The sequence below is a fragment of the Mercurialis annua genome, linkage group LG2 (assembly GCF_937616625.2).
Source record: "Mercurialis annua linkage group LG2, ddMerAnnu1.2, whole genome shotgun sequence".
NCBI classification, from domain to species: Eukaryota; Viridiplantae; Streptophyta; class Magnoliopsida; order Malpighiales; family Euphorbiaceae; genus Mercurialis; species Mercurialis annua.
Genome location: NC_065571.1, coordinates 29,536,879 through 29,560,305, shown reverse-complemented (window position 1 = coordinate 29,560,305; position 23,427 = coordinate 29,536,879). Strand labels below are relative to the sequence as shown.

Here is a 23,427-nt window from a genome sequence, read left to right as displayed (position 1 = left end):
TTTTTCTATTTAATCGGCATAACTTTCATCTTCTCCCTAACTTAACATTTTCGGAATTGACGGACCAAACTTTTTGGAAACTGCAAAATCTTAATAATGTAAATGAGACTTTTGGACTTCTAAAGGATTTGGTCTTGTTTGAATGAATACAGTAGTCGCCCTTTTCAGGAGTCCTTAAATGTATTCCCATTGAAGCAGTAGTAAAAGTAGTGGCATTCCCAATAGAAATATTTGTAGAAGTGCTCCTAATGGCCATTGCTAAGTCCGAAAGTAAGCCAGTTATAGATTTTTTAAAAATTTCCAAGCTAGGGATCTAGTTACAAGGGAGGACTAGATCAAGCGCATCTAGTGTTAGAGAAAAAGCACATCCCTTCCTCTAATGAATCAGATCCCATTTGCTAACTTGAACTCCGAGGGAAGTAAGATCATTTGCTTTTTTTTACAATGCCTTGAGCCTGAAACTTTTCCTTCTAGTCTACGCTTTAGGCCTTATAGTTCATTCTCGAGGATTACAGAACTTGGCTTACTTCTTACTGAATGCCGTACTTCGAGTTATCCCATCCCAAGTTCTCTCGGGATGAGCTCTTAGCGATTAGTCAGTCCGGATCCTGCTAGTCTTTTCAGATCCTGCCTGCAAAAAAAAGGTTGAGTAAGCGCGGAATCCCTAGAAAGAAGGAAATCCTGTAAAGCATTTCTCATTAGGGGCGGGCATAGAACAGAGCTAGACTTCACAAAGGCGTTCTATCGATCAAATCCCTACTTATTTTGGTCTCACAATTACATAGAGGGGGGGAAAGAGATGTGATCTTAGCTTAGCGCTCTCTCTTCAGCTGCGTACTCTTTTGCCTAGTCTAAAGCTAGTGGGTACGACTCAGCTCTTTGAAAGCTTTCACCTCGACTAGAAGAAAGAAGCCTAGAAGCAAGCACATGCCTTACCTTCAGCCTTGTCCTTATATAGAAGAAGAGCAGGAGAAAGAAGAATGGAAAAAACCGTAGTTATTTCCGCTCTTGCCGTCTTTGAAGGAATTGAATCAAGAGTATAAGGAAGATGGCATAGAATACAGAGAAGGAGTTGTTCTCTAGCTCTTAGCAAACGATTTCCCACTAAAGGACGATTGAAAAGCGGGGTCAAAGCCCTTTCCATTGCACGTTGTGGGCCGCAAAGCCCTTTCGTGACGAAGTCGTATAGCAAGTTTAGCGTGCTAAGCCTAAGCAACTCCCTGCACGGTCTATGTAATTGAGCTGCTTCTGTAGTTGAAGGGGTCGGGATGAGGCTCGTATCCCGTAACTTGTCAGTAGAGTCATTCATCCGCTTGCATTCTTTATCCTGGAAAGCTAGTCTAGTCTCCGCCACTGTCTCTGGGCAGCCTTTGATCATCTCGGTGAACCTTAACACCTTCGGTGCCTTTCTCCCTTTCTTTTTGACCTTATCTTATTCTATTGATAGGATAGAAAGAGGTCCTGCAGGAGTGATCTATTCCTATATTCTTATCTTATTATACGATGATAACACCAATGATAGAAGCAGGGGCTAGGAGCTAACCTTATACGGATTTTTCGCGAGACTTTTCGAACAGATCTACATTCCGGTATAATCACTAATGACGAGTTAAGCGAGACAAGGCCAATTGAACGAGCCCTAGGAGTCCCGGGTTCTGCTCCTCTCGTCTACTACCCCCTTTTACGCTCCGTCTTTACTCCTCGTTCCTTGTCTATTCGAGACTCTCTATACTACTGTCAGCCCCCTATGGTATCTTCAAGAAAAGAAGGACTGGTCGAGAATTTACTTTATAAACAAAGCCCTACTTTCTTGCAATGACTGCCTAAGAGGGAGAATTGCCACGCGTTGAGTAACGGTCTTTCTCTAAAGGCAAAGATAGGCCTTATTTCGTTTATATTCATTTCGCCCAGGGCTTGCTCTTGCTTATCAGAACGGAGAGGAGAATTCCTTGGGCTTGTTTTCGACGAAGGCTAGAATACGTTCTATATAATATAGTACCAGTGTCAAAGAGACGATTTGTTCATGTGAACAGACCATTCTCAAGAACCAATGCTTGGTTCCTTAAGCGGAAGAGGGGATTTCTTTCTGGCTGTCCTAACAAGCCTAAGGACGGGACTGCTTCCTGCTTGGATCTTTGAAGGAATTACAGGCTTTCCTAAGCTTGATGAATGTGCCGAAATTTCTTTTTTGTGGCAAGCAAGAAAGAGCGTTTCCTTTAGGAGCGGAAATACCTTTTGACCAAGAGAAAGAGATGGCAGCTCAAGCCGGGTGTGGCCAGTCAGCTCTGATACCATACTTGGAAGACCCCCTGCTTTAGGGTTTTAGAGAGGAAAAGCACTTCACGGGTTGTTCAATGCAGCTGGCGCCCCTCTATCGCGCCTCTCAAGCATTTGTAAGCTGAGTGTTATGTGGCAGGAGATCAAGTCTTAAGCCCGCGGCTTGGCCAACCAATGAAGCAGCTTGAGAGCTCGGCTCGGCCTGGGACTAAAAAGGTAGCTCTTTCTTCCTTAATTAAAAGCAGTCCGTCTGGACTGCCTAACTAGGGGGAAGGGGGAAACAACCTCCGTCCCAAGTCATTACTCTAAAGTTAAGTGGATAAAAAATGCTTTTTAAAGTGCATATACTGCTTCTAAGTGGTCCTGCTACTGATGCGTCTAAAGAGATCTCTTGAATGGCGCTTCTTTAGGTAACACGCTTTGAAATCTGGTCTAAGGACTACGTGCACGCTTTAGGAATCTACCTACAACTCATGTAGAAACCGGAGATATACTGGAGTTATGGAGCCGGAACAGAACCACCTGGTGCTGCGCCTGCACACGTCTGAGAAAGCACTAGAACGGAAATAGGTAGTGTCACAAGGCGAGGTCACAAGGAGGGTTGAAGGATGTAGGGCGGACATGACCTTACAGTAGGTAAATAGGATATTTAGGAAAAACCACTTATTTGAATGCCCTTTTCTCTTTCAAATCCTCCGCTCTATTCATCTATTATTCTGAAACCAGTATCGGCAGCATTCAAAGTGTCACCTACACTGGAACCATGCCAGTTAATGCCGGGCATTCTCAGCAGACTCTTCGTTGAGCTCCGTAACATAGAAAGCAGAATTTTTGACAGATGGAAATGGCTTCTTTTTTCATACCCAGAAAGGGAAATAACAAGAGTCCTTCGGAGGAAAAGCGCTTCAACCAAACTGGATAGGTCGGTGAAGCATCTTATGGAGAACGAGTCCCCCTTTTTTGGTAGCTAGCATAGCATAGGGAGATAAAGTTCGACACCACAACCACATGGTAAAATGCTAAAGTAATCCTGACACAAGCTGCGCTATACATATTTTGTACTTTAGTATCATGAAGTTCTTTTTATTATGTTTGACATCCTTTGTTTTGAAATTCCTAAACCAAAACATCAAAAAAGGGGGAGTTTCGTAAGTAAGAATAAAAAAAAAGCCTCCTATCCCAACAGCTGTCAGGCCACTAATCACTTCTGGTAATTGGCTAAAAGTAGGCTTCTTGATTGAATGCAAAAAAGTTTCAATTATTCTTTTATTTTAGTCGTAGCTAGAGACAAAAAATCTACCTCTTAGCCTTAGCCATCGCAACGTGAACCGGCGGACAATAAGGCCAGCCTAAGTCCAGCAATAGGAGCTTTCTTTATTCGTAAAAATGAACTCGTCTTTACGCCCAGTCCTTTGGAAGCAGAGATTTTTCTGGGATAAGTAAGGAATTTCACTCTGGTTGAATCGCTTCCCACCAGGAAAGTCAGCCCTTCCCACGTGTCAAGTTGAATAAATGCAGCCTCAACCAGAGAGATCAACTTGCGCCTTTGATTTTAGGCCGCCGACGGCGCAGAACGCACTAATCCGCGACCAGCAAGTTTTCCAAAAGCAAACTGAATGGAATTGTTACTTTCCAAAAAAAATGCTTGCTGAAAATAAAAGAAGACCCATTTTCCCACGTAGTTCGTCGGTTAAACCAACAATTCTCTTCTCAAAGTCAAAGTAATAGAGAGATAGTTAGACTTATATCAATGCAATGAAAGAACCATCCCTTCCTATTTGTTTGTCATGTCAGATAGAAAGAAAATTAGACCCCAAAGAGTCCTTCTTTACCACTTTAGGGGGTGGGGGTGAGGGGGGGGGGGGTTTACATACAACCGAGGCAAAGTGGTTTATGATTGAATCTCAGAGGCATTCTTATCATTTGGTAGATCCAAGTCCATGGCCTATTTCGGGTTCACTCGGAACTTTGGCAACCACCGTAGGAGGTGTGATGTACATGCACTCATTTCAAGGGGGTGCAACACTTCTCAGTTTGGGCCTCCTCTTGATCCTATATACCATGTTTGTATGGTGGCGCGATGTTCCACGTGAGTCCACGTTGGAAGGACATCATACCAAAGTCGTACAATTAGGACCTCGATATGGTTTTATTCCGTTCATCGTATCGGAGGTTATGTTCCTTTTTGCTTTTTTTTGGGCTTCTTTTCATTCTTCTTTGGCACCTACGGTAGAGATCGGAGGTATTTGGCCCCCAAAAGGGATTGGGGTTTTAGATCCTCGGGAAATCCCTTTTCTTAATACCCCTATTCTCCTTTCATCCGGAGCTGCAGTAACTTGGGCTCATCATGCTATACTCGCGGGGAAGGAAAAACGAGCAGTTTATGCTTTAGTAGCTACCGTTTCACAGGCTCTAGTATTCACTGGCTTTCAAGGAATGGAATATTATCAAGCACCCTTCATTATTTCGGATAGTATTTATGGTTCTACCTTTTTCTTAGCAACCGGCTTTCATGGTTTTCATGTGATTATAGGTACTCTTTTCTTGATCATATGTGGTATTCGCCAATATCTTGGTCATCTGACCAAGGAGCATCACGTTGGCTTTGAAGCAGCTGCATGGTACTGGCATTTTGTAGACGTGGTTTGGTTATTCCTATTTGTTTCTATCTATTGGTGGGGGGTATATGAAGGAACGAAACAGTGGATTGAGGAATGAAAGCTCGAAGACAAAGAGAACCGGGCTTTTCCAAAGAATTACTGCAGCTTTGCTTCTTCCTTTTTTTCTCATATACAAAAAAGTATCTTCCACTTTCCTACCAAATCTCTCTTTATTCTGGCATATAAATGAAGGGATCGAAGAGATTATGGCAAATTATGTTCACCAAGAAATGACCCGAAATTGGATCTTGGTCTATTTTAGATTGTTCCTTTTAATCGTAATCAAAGATGTTTTCTTGTCTCTCGTTTCTTTTCTGAACAAATCGAAGAACCTAATGGATCGAAATTGAACTCCGGGTGATTGGATCGACCCCCGGCGGGGTCGCTCTGACGCAGAGGGCCCTGGGAAGCGCATCACTCCTGTAACTGATCCTTTTGTAGGTGATGGGGCATAGCGTACTCAGGTCTCCCTTGGCAATAGTTTCTTATGTCTGCCTTGATGCGTGGGAGAGGTAGCCGAATTAGGATATCACTAGCGATCCTAAATAAAGAAAAAATAAGTTATTGCCCCAAAAGAAGTTCTTCTCAACCTAATTGAACACCTAGTTCAACAACAGCAGCCTGATAAAAATCCCCTGCTCCAGCATGACGTAGTATCGTATCTTAAAGCAGCTATCAGCCAAAATCTCGAATACCTTTTTCTATTTAATCGGCATAACTTTCTTCTCCCTAACTTAACATTTTCGGAATTGACGGACCAAACTTTTTGGAAACTGCAAAATCTTAATAATGTAAATGAGACTTTTGGACTTCTAAAGGATTTGGTCTTGTTTGAATGAATACAGTAGTCGCCCTTTTCAGGAGTCCTTAAATGTATTCCCATTGAAGCAGTAGTAAAAGTAGTGGCATTCCCAATAGAAATATTTGTAGAAGTGCTCCTAATGGCCATTGCTAAGTCCGAAAGTAAGCCAGTTATAGATTTTTTAAAAATTTCCAAGCTAGGGATCTAGTTACAAGGGAGGACTAGATCAAGCGCATCTAGTGTTAGAGAAAAAGCACATCCCTTCTTCTAATGAATCAGATCCCATCTGCTAACTTGAACTCCGAGGGAAGTAAGAGCATTTGCTTTTTTTTTTACAATGCCTTGAGCCTGAAACCTTTCCTTCTAGTCTACGCTTTAGGCCTTATAGTTCATTCTCGAGGATTACAGAACTTGGCTTACTTCTTACTGAATGCCGTACTTCGAGTTATCCCATCCCAAGTTCTCTCGGGATGAGCTCTTAGCGATTAGTCAGTCCGGGTCCTGCTAGTCTTTTCAGATCCTGCCTGCAAAAAAAAGGTTGAGTAAGCGCGGAATCCCTAGAAAGAAGGAAATCCTGTAAAGCATTTCTCTTTAGCGGCGGGCATAGAACAGAGCTAGACTTCACAAAGGCGTTCTATCGATCAAATCCCTACTTATTTTGGTCTCACAATTACATAGAGGGGGGGAAAGAGATGTGATCTTAGCTTAGCGCTCTCTCTTCAGCTGCGTACTCTTTTGCCTAGTCTAAAGCTAGTGGGTACGACTCAGCTCTTTGAAAGCTTTCACCTCGTCTAGAAGAAAGAAGCCTAGAAGCAAGCACAGGCCTTACCTTCAGCCTTGTCCTTATATAGAAGAAGAGGAGGAGAAAGAAGAATGGAAAAAACCGTAGTTATTTTCGCTCTTGCCGTCTTTGAAGGAATTGAATCAAAAGTATAAGGAAGATGGCATAGAATACAGAGAAGGAGTTGTTCTCTAGCTCTTAGCAAACGATTTCCCACTAAAGGACGATTGAAAAGCGGGGTCAAAGCCCTTTCCATTGCACGTTATGGGCCGCAAAGCCCTTTCGTGACGAAGTCGTATAGCAAGTTTAGCGTGCTAAGCCTAAGCAACTCCCTGCACGGTCTATGTAATTGAGCTTCTTCTGTAGTTGAAGGGGTCGGGATGAGGCTCGTATCCCGTAACTTGTCAGTAGAGTCATTCATCCGCTTGCATTCTTTATCCTGGAAAGCTAGTCTAGTCTCCGCCATTGTCTCTGGGCAGCCTTTGATCATCTCGGTGAACCTTAACACCTTCGGTGCCTTTCTCCCTTTCTTTTTGACCTTATCTTATTCTATTGATAGGATAGAAAGAGGTCCTGCAGGAGTGATCTATTCCTATATTCTTATCTTATTATACGATGATAACACTAATGATAGAAGCAGGGGCTAGGAGCTAACATTATACGGATTTTTCGCGAGACTTTTCGAACAGATCTACATTCCGGTATAATCACTAATGACGAGTTAAGCGAGACAAGGCCAATTGAACGAGCCCTAGGAGTCCTGGGTTCTGCTCCTCTCGTCTACTACCCCCTTTTACGCTCCGTCTTTTACTCCTCGTTCCTTGTCTATTCGAGACTCTCTATACTACTGTCAGCCCCCTATGGTATCTTCAAGAAAAGAAGGACTGGTCGAGAATTTACTTTATAAACAAAGCCCTACTTTCTTGCAATGACTGCCTAAGAGGGAGAATCGCCACGCGTTGAGTAACGGTCTTTCTCTAAAGGCAAAGATAGGCCTTATTTCGTTTATATTCATTTCTCCCAGGGCTTGCTCTTGCTTATCAGAACAGAGAGGAGAATTCCTTGTGCTTGTTTTCGACGAAGGCTAGAATACGTTCTATATAATATAGTACCAGTGTCAAAGAGACGATTTGTTCATGTGAACAGACCATTCTCAAGAACCAATGCTTGGTTCCTTAAGCGGAAGAGGGGATTTCTTTTTGGCTGTCCTAACAAGCCTAAGGACGGGACTGCTTCCTGCTTGGATCTTTGAAGGAATTACAGGCTTTCCTAAGCTTGATGAATGTGCCGAAATTTCTTTTTTGTGGCAAGCAAGAAAGAGCGTTTCCTTTAGGAGCGGAAATACCTTTTGACCAAGAGAAAGAGATGGCAGCTCAAGCCGGGTGTGGCCAGTCAGGTCTTATACCATACTTGGAAGACCCCATGCTTTAGGGTTTTAGAGAGGAAAAGCACTTCACGGGTTGTTCAATGCAGCTGGCGCCCCTCTATCGCGCCTCTCAAGCATTTGTAAGCTGAGTGTTATGTGGCAGGAGATCAAGTCTTAAGCCCGCGGCTTGGCCAACCAATGAAGCAGCTTGAGAGCTCGGCTCGGCCTGGGACTATAAAGGTAGCTCTTTCTTCCTTAATTAAAAGCAGTCCGTCTGGACTGCCTAACTAGGGGGAAGGGGGAAACAACCTCCGTCCCAAGTCATTACTCTAAAGTTAAGTGGATAAAAAATGCTTTTTAAAGTGCATATACTGCTTCTAAGTGGTCCTGCTACTGATGCGTCTAAAGAGATCTCTTGAATGGCGCTTCCTTAGGTAACACGCTTTGAAATCTGGTCTAAGGACTACGTGCACGCTTTAGGAATCTACCTACAACTCATGTAGAAACCGGAGATATACTGGAGTTATGGAGCCGGAACAGAACCACCTGGTGCTGCGCCTGCACACGTCTGAGAAAGCACTAGAACGGAAATAGGTAGTGTCACAAGGCGAGGTCACAAGGAGGGTTGAAGGATGTAGGGCGGACATGACCTTACAGTAGGTAAATAGGATATTTAGGAAAAACCACTTATTTGAATGCCCTTTTCTCTATCAAATCCTCCGCTCTATTCATCTATTATTCTGAAACCAGTATCGGCAGCATTCAAAGTGTCACCTACACTGGAACCATGCCAGTTAATGCCGGGCATTCTCAGCAAACTCTTCATTGAGCTCCGTAACATAGAAAGCAGAATTTTTGACAGATGGAAATGGCTTCTTTTTTCATACCCAGAAAGGGAAATAACAAGAGTCCTTCGGAGGAAAAGCGCTTCAACCAAACTGGATAGGTCGGTGAAGCATCTTATGGAGAACGAGTCCCCCTTTTTTGGTAGCTAGCATAGCATAGGGAGATAAAGTTCGACACCACAACCACATGGTAAAATGCTAAAGTAATCCTGACACAAGCTGCGCTATACATATTTTGTACTTTAGTATCATGAAGTTCTTTTTATTATGTTTGACATCCTTTGTTTTGAAATTCCTAAACCAAAACATCAAAAAAGGGGGAGTTTCGTAAGTAAGAATAAAAAAAAAGCCTCCTATCCCAACAGCTGTCAAGCCACTAATCACTTCTGGTAATTGGCTAAAAGTAGGCTTCTTGATTGAATGCAAAAAAGTTTCAATTATTCTTTTATTTTAGTCGTAGCTAGATACAAAAAATCTACCTCTTAGCCTTAGCCATAGCAACGTGAACCGGCGGACAATATGGCCAGCCTAAGTCCAGCAATAGGAGCTTTCTTTATTCGTAAAAATGAACTCGTCTTTACGCCCAGTCCTTTGGAAGCAGAGATTTTTCTGGGATAAGTAAGGAATTTCACTCTGGTTGAATCGCTTCTATCCTATCCTTGGCTCTTTAGCCCGGTCCCAACGGAGGGTTTTCCGAGACCAATGCTATCAAGAAGTCGCTAGACTGAGACTGACTATTCTTGCATCAAGAAAGAGTTCAAAGATCTCCCCTCAATAACTTCTGCTATTCTTCTTCTTTGCTGCTTGATTACTTATGTTTTTAATATTAAGAAAATGGAATCCATTCTCTGCCCTATTGTCTGTGGTAAGTCAGTCTGGTTTGCTTGTGAATCCAGCTTTCGAATCGTCTCTCTCAATCCTTGCCTGAACCCCCCCTCCTCATGACCAGCGCGCCTCACTTCTAACTGCATAAGAAAGAAAACCCAAAACAAAGACTGTGGAGGTCTTTCAGAACCCGCTTGGCTGCCTGCCAGTAAGTGCTATGCCCCAGGAAAGAGTTATATTACTATTAAAGGCAAGAGCGAAGACAGGTCGGGAAGGAAAGAGGGAGGTGTTACCAGTAAGTGGTTTGAGGCATTGGATCTCTTCTCTGCTTTGACTGAGACTAATACTTTACAATTTCGTAAATAAAATGGATTTGAAACCAATTCAATCAGGAACGAAATAAGCTTCTTCCTTCCAACCTGGTTAGAATGTGGGAATTCTCCTATAGTTAACAATCATTCCCCATCCCTCCCTTCTTTTGGAACATCTGATAGCAATTCATTACTCAGGTGACTCGCGGCACAAGATGTATCTCTTTCCTGGCTAAGAAAAAGTCGAGATCAATCAACTGGGATCGGATCGCCACACCCGGTGAAAAAAGAATCTTCGATTGCCTTACTGACTGAACACCTTCCCCATCTATATTTGAGACAGATAGAGTTTTCACACAAACGCCTTGACTCGCCTATCCGAATCCTCTACTTTCCTTGTTTGTTCACCAGCCCGGTCTGGTTCACCTTACCCGCTGGCTTGAACGAGTACAGTTCACTGATTTGAATCACTTAAAAAAAAAGCTTTGATATCCGTAGTACTTCACTTCTTACTTGTCACAGTAAAGATCCCGCGGATTACTGACTTGAACTAGCACTTGCTGCTATTCACTCAGCAGACGATCAGGCGAGATGCTAATTAGAGAAGAACTGACTTGCATGTGCCTTCGTTCCTCATTCATTCAAATCAAAGGAAGCTTCATCGGGAAGGGATAGGGATGTCGCATATCGGGTCTATCTATATGAGAAGAAAAAGATAAAGCTTAAAGCAAGAACAAGAACAATTGAGTTGCGATGCCAGGTGCGACTCAGAGAAAGTGTTAGCGTCCTATCTTACCTTGCAAAAGGTGTAATCCAACGTGGCAAGGGATAGAAACATTTCTACTTTGTTCTTGTGATAGCAACTTCAAGACATTTCTTTGTCTCGATGCTTTGAATAGCCGTACCCAGGATGAGATTACTCCTTTACTTTGTTTGACTTAGCAGAAGGGAAAAGACAAAGCTTTCAGTTCACCATCTTTATTGGCACTTCTCAAACGAATAAAAGTAGCAATGTGCCCTTCTGCCCTTTCTTTGAGTTGGAGCTAGCCTAGGTTGAGGTGGCATCTCTCGAATAAGAGTACCATTGGGGGAAGACATAGATTGACAGAATGAGGGGCAAAGCTATTCGACCGATTAGATTAGGGAGAGGGAGGGAAGAAAGAAAGAGAACCGCACCTTATTAAATTAAGCCGAGGGAAAGGATGAATCTCATTGAATCTTCCTCTTTCAGTCGAGTGTGAATTCCCCAGCCTTCTCCTAACCTCTTTTCCGAAGTCACCTGGCCCTTGAAACCCCCATAGCTTAGGGTCAACTCCTGCTATTGGTTTAATCCAAAATCTTGGTAGTAGAATAGCCCCGTTCCTATCTTCAGGAAAGATATTTGATCTTATCTTAGAATTCAATTAGGTCTATCCCATCTATACTTCAGATTATAGTTAGTATCATCAGAATCCTTACCTCTATTGGTTGAGTTACTTTCCTTTCGTACCTCCATTTTCGAAGTTGAAAGCTGGTACCCTATTTGGCTACTTATTCGTTTTTGTTGTCGCCACCTCCTTCCTAAGAGCTTCGGAGTTAGCTTATCTCCTAAACTACGGGTATGTCCTATTAGGTTTATGCTCTCTCATCTGTCTTAGTAGAGACCCTACCTTTCCCGCCACTCCTCCCCTAACTAAACCAAGAGCTTCTTTTTATTTCCTTTGCAACTCGAAGTAGCGGATTTTCCCTTTCCTGCTTAGTGGAGCTAGGCTAGGAACCTCTTCTTAACTCAACGACTTACGGGCACTCATCTCATGGATACGCCCCTTTTTTTTCTTGAGCTAGAGTTGGGGGGCTTTTGCGGCATCTAGTTCAGTATCAGATAGAGTAGATAGTTAAGTCCCTCGGCTAAGAAGGTTGACTTATCTGTCATTTCTGTAACTTCTCTTTAGCTTCTTAATTGAATTGGTTAGAAAGTCTTTCCCAGGCATTGGCTAGAAGAGAGCTCTGCTTCCTCCAACACTGACTTCTTAGTCGAGTAGTTATCTTTCTCCTTAGCTTCGGCTTTTTTAATCGAAACTGGCTACTACTTATGATATGCCACCTCAACCCCTCGATCTAAGAGCATCTGAGAACATCTCCGGCATTGTCGAGGGAAAGTCAGATAACCGGAATGATTGGCCTTCACGCCCATCCCATCGATCGGAACTGGCAACAGAGCTTTCAGCGGATGTAGCAGAGGAGCTCTTACTCTGATATCTCTATGTCGCATATCAGCTGCTCTTACCTAGTACTCTCGCAAAGGAGTTGTTTAATGTAGCACACCTAGGATAGACTTTCGCAGATAAGCTGCTCTTAGCTTTCCCTTACCTTGAAATAGTAAACTTTTGATTCGCGTGAGAAGGAGAATACTGAAGACCTTCTGGCTGACTTGATACAGCTCAAGGAAAGGACCCCTAGTCTCGTGCGTGGGATAGATTCTATTCTGCCTAAGCTTCCCAAGTCTCTTAAGTATCCAACACTTGGCTCCGAGGAAAGCTTGTCCGCCTTCCCTAAGGCGCCTTAAACGGAAGAGTGAATCGTAGAGCAGGATGAATTCTTGCTTTCTTTCTGTACGCTAGTTAGGAATGGAATCGGACGCTACGAATACGAATTCTTGTTTGGGGATCCTTTTCTAATAATGATTATTCAAATCTTACAACTAGGGCACTTGAACGCTATTCTTCCTCCTTCCTCGGTTTCCTGGTACATAAGAGACGGACTTCTGTCACTTCTTGAATACTTAAGTTTTCTTACTTTTCTCCGCTTTTCGAATAGACTTCGACGAGGACTGAGTTCCGGGGGTTAACTCAAAACCTTAACTCAAGAACTTCGGTTTATGTCGCTAAAGCATATTTTTTTATTGAGCCTCCATCTTCTGACTTCTGATTAAGTTTAAGTTGAATCTCTTGCAGTTGCTCTTCCGCTACAAAGAGCTGATTCTCGAAGTCGATCTATCTGGTCTGGTTCTATCCTTTCCACTATTGAGTTGAATCCCTTTTTCTTTTGGCTTATTCCATTCGGTCTTCTACTTGGTTAACCCATACCCTTTTAGTAATATCCTTCGTTATTTCTCCGGCTTCGGTTGAACTGGCAACCTACTTTCCACTTTCCAACGGTTGAGTACCCGAGTTCGTAGCCCGATCGTCTTCCCTGACTTTCAAAGCAAAGTCAGCCACTTCCTTTCCGGATTCTGTTTCTCTTTCGGGGTCATCCTGCAGCTTCTTTTGAAGCCTATGTTCCGGTTTCGGGGGATGAGTTTCCACCCGCTATTTCATCTTTTTGTCTGCTTGACTATTTCGAAGTCAAGCCTACATACACCTCCTGTCCTTCTACCACCTCCAGGGGTAGTCGAGTAAGTACCACACACAAGGCAAAAGCTCTTGCTTGATCCGCCCTCCAAGGCCAAGGGCTACTGATTGTGCTTGTGCCAGCTACGTCTTTCCTCTACCTAAAGGTAAGGTATTGTGCCGCCTCAAACTCAAAACTAGAAAGATTACCCCTCTCCTCTTTCTACGGTACCGGAGGATCAGTTGCTGGAGAAGAGGAATCCTGTAGATCGGCGGAATCTCTGTTCTCACCCCCTCTCGCTAAAGAAAGGAACTAGTTAGGATATACCTTGGTATTGGTCCTCAAGCCAGCGGAAGGAAAAGGCAGTGAAGAGGCTCCGGCTCCGGCCAGAGAGTTGGATGATAGATGCCACTTATTCTTAACACTCAGTAAGTAGAAGATATTCTTCTAACTTAGTTGATATCAAAGTAGATATAACATATAGAAAGAAAAGTATATTTTATAGAATAGAATTTTTTAATTATTTAATTTAGGCTATACCTTATCAATATCAGGAGGAGAAGTCAGTTCAGACACAAGTTTGAAAGCTGGATAGTCGATAGCTAATATTCCAGACTCTAAAGAAGCAATTGGAGTTCTTTTGTAAACTCCTTCAGTTGCAGTGGAAGTTTTAGTTGCTTTCCTTATTCCAGGTAGGAGAAAAGTGAATATAATACAAAAGTACACTAAAATGATTCATAAGAGAGAGATACCGCGTAGAGAAACGCTCGAATTTTTGTCCTAAGTGACAAGTAGCTATATACGGGCACTGGTAAATTGGAGTACCATCTATCTCTCTTTCTTTCTATCTCAATGCAGTGCATAATCAGATGCACTCATGTCTGAGGTAAAGGCTGGCAAATTTGCATTCGGGTACCACAAGAGATACAATTTTTTGCATATCCCTCTAATGACACGTAGCCCCAGGACAGTGGATGTTGTAGTATACTTTCACTAATTATTGGTGGGCTTTCTTCTGCCAACAAGAAATGACATGTCTCACGTTACACTTCACTACTTGCCTTGGTGGGAATTCTTTTTTCGTAAACACCTCCCCCAAAGGCGCGGAACACCTGCTCAACCACAAGGGCTAAGCTCGCTCTAGCCCACCACCGGTATAGGGTCTAGGAGCCGAAAAAGTGCGTAGAGCAGTCTCAGAGGCGGAACTCGGAGTAGCAGTAGAAATAAGAAATCCCCCCATCCCGCAACCGGCAAGGCTTTACTCCGGATTAGCAGCCGTTGCTACGGCCCGAGAAGGGAGTGGAGGCGACCAACGGAAGCGGAACCCGAGTGCCCCACCGCGGAGTGAAACATCCGTCAGATGTGGCACGACTCCGGTCGAGAGGGGGATTCAGGGGGGTCACGGTCCTTGCTCTATATTTGGAGCACAAAGTTATTTGGCAAAGAGTGGTTGGCAAAAGAAATGGATGCTTATACTTTTGTTGTGGCAGAAGATATGACAAAAGTACTTATTTATACATATATATATCATAGTTTAATTTGGAGGCGAGAATTCCCATGTCTTAGTTCAGTGAAGCAAAATCTCCAATTTCATAACTTATAGCACCCATCCGGGTGAGAACACGTCTTTAGCAACTGGGAGACAGATTATACTCGGCAGAAGCTATTGAGGATATTTTCATCCTATATTACTCGTTTCCTTGTTATTGCATCATTCTTTCCGTATCCTTTCCATGACTTTACTTTGGCTATATAGCTAGCTTAGGTTTCAGGGTTCTTTTTTCTCTTTTTTTCCCTGCTGTGCCACTTCCAACATGATACATACGCCCTGCAATTCTCTTTTCTACTAAAAAGTGTGTAGCTTTTCGGTTCCTAGCATTGGTTAGGATGTTAAGCGGATCATAAGAGAAGCGAATGCTATAAATAGTACAGGTGCATGCGTGCGAATAATAGTAGAGGTGGAAGGGGTGGTAGGAGGTTTCATCTCTCTTGTTCTATTCCCTCCGGCTGTGAAGCTTTATTTGAGGAATTAGTCGGAGGTGAGTAGTAGGCCCACGATCGGTGGGTGCTTTAGTATGTCTGTATGCCTGTGATAGTATAGGCAGGAGTTGATAGCTTGCCTGTTCCATGACCGAAGGTTGAAGTAAAGCGATCGAAGGTTTCAGAAATCAAGGGAAAAGAGATTCTTCCCCGCACCTGATCGATAGTCAAATCGCCCAGTTGATTCCGAAACGGGGGAAGCTTACTCACATAAAGCAAAGGATTTCTTTGGTTCTTCTTATTCCTCCGGCTGACCAGGAATAGGGTTAGGTCCTAGAGAAATGGGGTCCTCCCTTAATATCTTATTTAGGGCGAGCCCATCACATCAAACCTAAGAAGAATAAAACCTTGACGACTTCTTTTTGGCCTCCTTTCCATGATTGGTCGAAAAGAAGAACTAAGAAAAGCGCATTTATAAATTTCGGAAAATAATCCGATACTTATCCCTGTAAATCAAAGAGGATGCTGACTCGAAAGTTTTTTTCCTGAAGTAGATGAGAAAGCGGACCCTAAATCAAGTCACGTATCCACCCCCAAGAGCATCCAATCTGTGCTTGAGGGAAATTCATTACACTAAAACTCCTCATAAATAGTGGTCGATATCACCAGTCTCCGTCTCTCTTCGGCCCGAGGAGAAGATAAAGCCCAGAAGACCAGAACGATGGGGCGGGACAATAAGAGCTTTTTTTGGCTAGGTGATTCAAAGAAGAAGGTAAGTCAGAGCCAGCCTCGTTCCGATCAAAAGGAGTTTCCTCAAAATGCTTCTTACGAAGTGGGCCCTTTAACATAACAGAAAATCCAGGATGACTTGGCGAATCCGCTTTAGTAGGTAAGCAGGCATAGGCATACCATTGATTTTGGCTAAAAGGATCTTCCATTACTGGATTCTGGGGGCGGGACATGGATCCAAAAGGTTCAAGAAGGCTTGGTGGGCTCTTGTCCTGTAACTTGCTAGAGTGGTTGGTTTTCAATTTGCCTTCAATCAATCTTCTTCTTCTTTAGATTCAATCCCAGGAACCTATGCCTTTCGATCGTAGGAATTGCTTTCTAAGGTACCGTTGGCTTGGAAGCTGCTAGCCGACGAATAATGAAAAAATTTTAACGATAAAAAAATTACCATCATGATCAACGCTTCAATTCAAAAAAAAACTTCTTTCTCACGATGTCGCCCTCCTCCCATACTGAAAAGGAAGACGAAAAGAAGAGCTTGAATGACCAAGGAAACCGACTTGCCCCGTGGCGGGGGTCAAAGTAGTCAAAACAGTCCATTCGTGGTAGGAAGGCAAGAATCCCAGCTTTCTTCCTCTCCCTTTAGTCGAGCATATTTAAACCTCGACCAGTGGATAATAGCTCTTTTGGACTTATCTACTGGAATAGAAACGAATGGATTCGCACTGGAAGCTGTCTATCAAACATAGGTGCAAAAGCGGGTCAAAGGTTTTACGCCCTGATACGCTGTTTCGTTTCGCAAAGTTTCATTCTATATATAGGGAAAATGAGTCAAGCCCAATTCTGCCCTGAGAGGCACCTTCGATTGTGAAACTTTGAGTCCCACCTATAGACAAAAGTAGTAAAAAAAGCGACTTTTGGCACCTCGCTTAGGGCGGAATTCGCTTTGCTACGAAAAATCCCGTGTTCACTGGATTGGTTGCAAAACGAGACCCCGTTTAGGGCTCCAAGTAGGTTTTGTCCAAATTTCCCGGGTTTCATGAAACGCACCACTTCTTGTTCTTGGTCGGTAAGTGGTCAACCAGCGCTTAGTCACGTGAGGGAGGACGGAATGAACCTGGCGGGGAGTCTTTCTTCGCAGAGGACGAATTGTAGTTTCATTCAGCGTTAGAGAACGGCTCCTAAGGAAGCCCCGAAAGGGCTGCCGTCCGATGGGTACACTATCGACAGGTGTGTCTGGTCTAGTGACTCTCTTCCTACCGCTAGGCGTGAAAGAAGGTCTTTCACGCCTATAGACGAAATAGAAATGTCATACCCACTCGACATTCTTTCTAGTGAATAAGCAACGCCGGGCTTGGTATGTATACATTAATCAAAGCCTCGTTTCCTTTGTTGTTCGTGCCCCTCCTTTCGTTGCTTGATCTCATCTCTATCGATTCCCTCCTATTCTATGCTTCATCTTAGTAGTTCGTATAAGCGTAGTTGGGCCCCCTTGTTCCTTATTGTCTTCGTACTCATCTTAGAGGGGATTTATTACCCTTTCTCATTGACCGACGGCTCGCCTTCAACGAGCGTAATGTCAACCATATAGCAGGAGACTCCCATCGGCTAAGAAGCCTTTTGCCATTGGACTTCCCTCAACAGCATGGTGAATGAAGTTGGCGCACTCCTAGAGTACAGGCTTGATGTGAGTCGTCTAACACTTCTCGGTCCGAGTCTGATCAATCGGCGAGTCCTGAACCACACAAAAGGTACTGAACCAGACTCCTACTAAGCCAAGCTCTATCCCGCAGATCTGGAGTGAGAAGAATATTGGACATTGAATCTTGGCTTAACCATATCCCTATACCAATGTAAGCTAGGGACAAAGAAAGATTCACTCTATCTTGAAGCAAGTGACTGGCCTAAAGGTTCCGCTCTGAGCTTTGCTTCGTACAGCTGAAAATAACAGGAGATTCTTTCTTCATGGGATGGACGAATAAAGGAAAGTTTTGAAGCCATTTGCGCGGGAGTGGAACCGATAAGTGTTAATCGGGACTATCAAAATAGAGCCTTTCCTTTCCCAAGAAAGGGCTATGCTATAAGAACAGAAAGAAGGGACTGGGGAAACTAACCAGAGAAGCGCCCAATCTATCGGGTTCAATGTCTATGATTGGGATGAGTTGTACCTTGTCCTGGAAATCCAGCTTTTCTTTTGGAGCTTTTTATGCCTTTCTCTCTCTAAGCTGACGTTTTGAGCTTAGGGTGGACACAAGGTTTTCTTACTTCTTCAATTCCACATATAGATCTCCTGTGTCTTTCGGATGGTTTCAATGCACAGGAACAGGGTAGTCAAGCCAAGCTTTTCTGTCAGCTCATCATGTGTGTCACATATGGCAGAAGTCAGCAGCCGAAGCCAAGGTCAATAAAAAGAAGGTCAACACTCTTATCAACGGATTGGGAAACAAAGGAAGACAAAGAAAATCTTTAAGTAAGCCATAGCCCTTTGATCTCCGCATTCACTGCCGGTTCACGGATCATTAGAATTATCCAAGCCCAAGGTACGAGCACCGTGTGCGACTTACCAGTTTTTAAGATCCACTGGGAGAAGAAGGATTCAGTAAAAAAAAGAAGAAAACTGACCAAAAGCTCTATCCATCCTTAGCCTTTCCGATAGGCTTCTTACCCACTAGGATAACTTCACCCGGGTAGACTCACATATCTCTCTTCTCGGAATTAGTAGAATCATACTACTCTACCCGGAAATAAAGATTAGATAGGTCCAGGTGCTGTAGCTGATGTCGAATAATAGGGAATGCCTCACATTCGAAGAGTCCTTACAAAACAATTTGTCTATTCGGCCCTCTTGAACAAGAAGTCCTCTAGACCCGGGATGTGTAGCAGTAAGAAAGACTAATGATCACATCCGCAAGTATTCCTCTCCTAATATCCCCTCTCGCCCCTCACCTCAGCCTACGACGGCAGTAGTTGCGGAAAGACGAGAAGACCAAACCCAATAAAAATTGCGTAAGATAAAGATCAGGATCTCTCCCAAGAGAAGAAGAAGCAGCGGCAGAGCAGATAGACTTGAATCCATTAGGGGTGGTTTCTCAGACATAAAGAAGTGAGAATTTTGAAGCTTACAAGATAGGAACTGGGTGCACGTAAAAAGAAGCTAGGTTGGCATTTGTCGGTAAACAAAACAAGAAATCCAGTCTTTTAAGAGGGGAGGCTAGGTTCAGACGGGTCTGGTTTCCTGTGGGTATCTAGAAGAAAGACTAGGTAGCAGCTAAGGTAAAGCATATACCGATACGGGACAAAAAGAAGACCAGATATAGATAGATCTGCTCTTTCACCCCCAACCGCCCAAACAAAGCTTCCCTTCCCTTTAGCTTACCTTCTCTAAAACTTTGATTTATATCTGTAGCCCGAACTAAGTAAAGTAAGGGCTGTGCCCCGGTGAGAAGGAAGCGGGAGACGAGCCCATTGGAAAGATAGGACCGGTGGCGGTAGGTGCAGGAGTAGAAAAAAAGTAGCAGTTCCGCTTTCTTTATCTTTATAGAGAATTCCCTTGCGCAATTAATCACTGAATATATATTAAGTATGGGCTTAGTCCTGCCCTTGGCCATTCTCGTGGCTTTTCGGGCTGGACGGTTACGGGGGTGAAATACCGATAACATGGAAGAACGCTTGGGAGACTTGGCGTTCGACTCTGTCAAGGAACAAATATGTAATAAGCTTGAAGCTTTGTTCCATTTATATGGAAATATGAATAGCGCCAATGATTTTAGATTCCCGGGAGGGTTGACCATACAGCAGGTCGCTGCACATATCCACCTAGATGTGGAAGATCTAGCTGTTCTCCAACATATATATTTAGTCTTAGTCAACCACGGTATACAAAGCCCGCACTTTATACAAGCCCTTGAGTATGTTAAAAATTTCGGTGGTATGTAAGTCATCGATTCCAATCCGATAAGGCTTTTCTTTTTTTCGGTATGCCGCTCAGCGAGCAGAGCGAATGAACATAAATCCAACCTAATCTCATGAATATCCTTCGCCCGTTATCTCCTCATCTTCCTATTTATAAGCCACAGCTTACTTCGACGTTTCCAATTTTCCATAGAATCTCCGGGGCTTTCCTAGCCACTATAGTTTTGTTTTTTTATCTTCTTTGTCTGAAAATAGGTTTGATTTGCTTCACCTATGAGAATTTCTACCAATTCTTATTTTTTTCATCAAAGCTCATCCTAATCTCCATCGAGATTACTGCCTTAGCCCTGTCCTATCATCTGTATAATGGGGTTCGTCATTTATTGACCGATCACCATCGATAAAGAAGAATCTTTCTAAAGAACTTCGAGTCAGCGGGGCCTTCAAGCATCCAAAATACGCCGGGGTTGTAAATGACATAGCCTTCCTGACGTACTGGAGTTATAACATTTGAATTTCTCTTACATTCCACGTTCACGAAATGGATCCTATCAAATATTTCACATTTTCTATGATCATCTCTATTTAAGGTATTCGGGGAATCCTCCTTAATAGACGAAATATTCCTATTATGTCAATGCCAATTGAATCAATGTTATTAGCTGTGAATTTGAACTTTTTGGTATTTTCCGTTTCTTCGGATGATATGATGGGTCAATCATTTGCTTCATTGGTTCCAACGGTGGCAGCTGCGGAATCTGCTATTGGGTTAGCCATTTTCGTTATTACTTTCCCAGTCCGAGGGACTCTTGCTGTAGAATTTCTTAATAGCATTCAAGGTTAAAGATGACTCCTAGAGAATTACCAAAATACGAAGTTCTCTTCTCCTTTCGTTCTCTTCTTTCTTTTTTCTTTTTACTTGGTTGGCAGGGTCAGGGCCTTTCTCGCTGGGCGAGCGCATCCAATTCTAAAGTCCTTTCCTAAACCACTTCCCGTTCAGTTGCTGAAAAATAGAGAGAAGCTTTCTAAATGAGATTGAGTTCCACGAATATGCAGGCTAGAAAGATGTTATTTGCTGCTATTCTATTTATTTGTGCATTAAGTTCGAAGAAGATCTCAATCTATAATGAAGAAATGATAGTAGCTCGTTGTTTTATAGGCTTTATCATATTCAGTCGGAAGAGTTTAGGTAATACTTTCAAAGTGACTCTCGACGGGAGAATCCAGGCTATTCAGGAAGAATCGCAGCAATTCCCCAATCCTAACGAAGTAGTTCCTCCGGAATCCAATGAACAACAACGATTACTTAGGATCAGCTTGCGAATTTGTGGCACCGTAGTGGAATCATTACCAATGGCACGCTGTGCGCCTAAGTGCGAAAAGACAGTGCAAGCTTTGTTATGTCGAAACCTAAATGTTAAGTCAACAACACTTTCAAATGCCACTTTTTCCCGTCGCATCCGTCTTCAGGACGATCTAGTCACAGGGTTTCACTTCTCAGTGAGTGAAAGATTTTTCCCCGGGTGTACGTTGAAAGCTTCTATAGTAGAACTCATTCAAAAGGGCTTGGTGGTCTTAAGAATGGTTCGGGTGGGGGGTTCTCTTAAGAATAAAGAAGATTAATAGAATCTAATTCATTTCATGCTAACAGAAGAGCGGATCCAATACCAAGACGACTTCTTTCTCAGGAAGTGCAGCAAGTACTTGATAAATTAAAGGTTGGGGAGCCCCCGTTTTCTTCCAGAAGAAGCAGGAGCCTTGTGCATTGATTATCGGGCGCTCAACAAGGTAACCTAGCCATCAAGAACAAGTATCCACTTTGATTGCAGACTTCTTCGCCCAGAAGCACGAGATACTTCTTGAAGTTGGATCTACAGTCGGGCTACTACCAGCTGCGTATCGCGGAAGGAGAGCCAAAGACGACCCGTGTGACAAGCAAGCAACCAACCGGGCCTTTGATCTGGTTATGCCTTTTGGACTCACCAATGCCCCTGCCACGTTCTGCACCCTCCAAATGAGCTATTCCACCCATACTTAGACAACTGGTGGTATACTTTAATCGTGGGCTATAGCTATTCGTTAAACGACCACGTTAGCCACCTCCGGACCGTTTTTAAGGTATTAAGGAAGAATCACCTCTATGTAAATAAAGAAAGAGAAATGCTCCTTTGAACAGACGGAGATCCTAGGAATAGGGATTGGATAGGCATCAGAGCCATCGAGGAGTGGCAAGAACCCACCAAGGTGAGTGAGCTAAGATCATTTTTAGGGCTCGTGAACTATTACCGAAGATTCATTGTAAGTTACTCGAAGAGGGCTGCTCAACTCAAAAATCTCCTAAAGAAGGACGTACGACCGATCATGGCACTGCACTGATCGGAAGAGTGTCAAAGAGCTTTTGAGGACCTAAAGCAGGCAGTGATTGATGACCCCCTATTGCAGTTGCCAGATCACACTAAGCCATTTGAAATACACACGTCAGACTATGCCATAGGCGGTGTGCTAGTACAATAAGGTAACCCAATATGAGAGCCGAAAGTTCAATGAGACCGGGAGGCGTGGTCCAAGAGAAGGAGATGAAAGCAAGAGTGCTTGAAGAGAAAGCTACCCGAGCGGAGCATCCACTTATGATAAAGATGTTCCCTAAAGCTAGGAAGAAAGAGATAGACAGTGCAGAGAAGGACTAGACCAATAGAGAGAAAGAAAGGTACGATTCTATCGTGATTCTTTCTGTATATAGAAAGGCTTCCAATCGTTCTTGCGGGAAAGATCTTGAGCTCTTTCTTTTGCTCTTGATTTAGACCCTCTTCCCTTTTTACTTCTTTTTTTTAAGGTATGATGGCAAAGTGGAAGGGGGATAGGTATTCCGCCCTTAGTGAGTTTATATTGAGATAGGCTGTTATGGTGTCGAAGAACCCGTGTTCTTCTGGGGCTTGGGAGTCCAATTCGTCCGTCCAGGTAGTATATGAATTCCTCCGCGTCCGTTGTTATGATGCGCTTCCTTGCTCTTTCGTCATTATAGTGTCCGAGCCCTTTTGCATGTATCTTGTATCTTACACTTATTTCCATATTTTAGGCTTGGTTGTATTTGGCAATGGGTATCTGTATGCACTTTTTGTCTTGCATTGCGACGGCCCTCTTTCTTATGCACCAGTAGGAATGCCTTTCGTTCTCGCTGGAGCGATAGCCACTCAACCAAAGGGAGAGGAGAGGATTGAAGATGGAATGTAGCTCGACTAAAAGGAGAGGAGAGATTTGGAATGGGCGAATTTTGCTTTCATTTTTTTTCTATGAATTTGCATTACTTACGTTCTTCTTTAGGCGGACTCCGCCCCCTTGATGTGGTATTCTCAGGGGCCAAAGTGCAAAGCCCCGTAGTAGCCTATCTGTGGTCAGGAAGGCAGGCTTATACCATTACGCTCAAGGGCATAATCTTTAAAAAATCTTCATTTCTTTACCGGGCTTGGACCATGTCTCCCGAACAATCTCAGTACATATGGCGCAAGACGATTCCACATATCGAGGTCTGAATGGGATCAGGTGTTTTCACGTCTTACCGTAGTGCCCGGTTTGTCTTGATTCCCGATTGATGAACAAGAAGGAAAATGGAATTCTTGGATTTTTGTGACT

General features: G+C 43.4%; 2 protein-coding genes and 1 pseudogene across 2 annotated transcripts; all 3 read left to right on the top strand.

The window, feature by feature from the left end:
* Nucleotides 1-4,017: 4,017 nt before the first annotated feature.
* Nucleotides 4,018-5,274, top strand: LOC126669030 (cytochrome c oxidase subunit 3). Its single transcript, XM_050362309.2, has one exon. The coding sequence runs from the start codon at nucleotides 4,033-4,035 to the stop codon at nucleotides 4,993-4,995; it is 963 nt and encodes a 320-aa protein (XP_050218266.1). The 5' UTR covers nucleotides 4,018-4,032; the 3' UTR covers nucleotides 4,996-5,274.
* Nucleotides 5,275-20,187: 14,913 nt separating this feature from the next.
* On the top strand, nucleotides 20,188-20,754 carry LOC126666767 (NADH-ubiquinone oxidoreductase chain 4L-like; annotated as a pseudogene).
* A 59-nt stretch (nucleotides 20,755-20,813) lies between these two features.
* LOC126666766 (ATP synthase protein MI25-like) lies at nucleotides 20,814-21,644 on the top strand. Its single transcript, XM_050359625.2, has one exon. It carries the CDS (start codon nucleotides 20,827-20,829, stop codon nucleotides 21,418-21,420), a length of 594 nt encoding a protein of 197 aa, XP_050215582.1. The 5' UTR covers nucleotides 20,814-20,826; the 3' UTR covers nucleotides 21,421-21,644.
* Nucleotides 21,645-23,427: the final 1,783 nt, after the last annotated feature.

Bases quoted from the DNA above. Each gene is read 5' to 3' on its own strand.
- LOC126669030 (XM_050362309.2), top strand. From the start codon at position 4,033: ATGAAAGAACCATCCCTTCCTATTTGTTTGTCATGTCAGATAGAAAGA.
- LOC126666766 (XM_050359625.2), top strand. From the start codon at position 20,827: ATGAGATTGAGTTCCACGAATATGCAGGCTAGAAAGATGTTATTTGCT.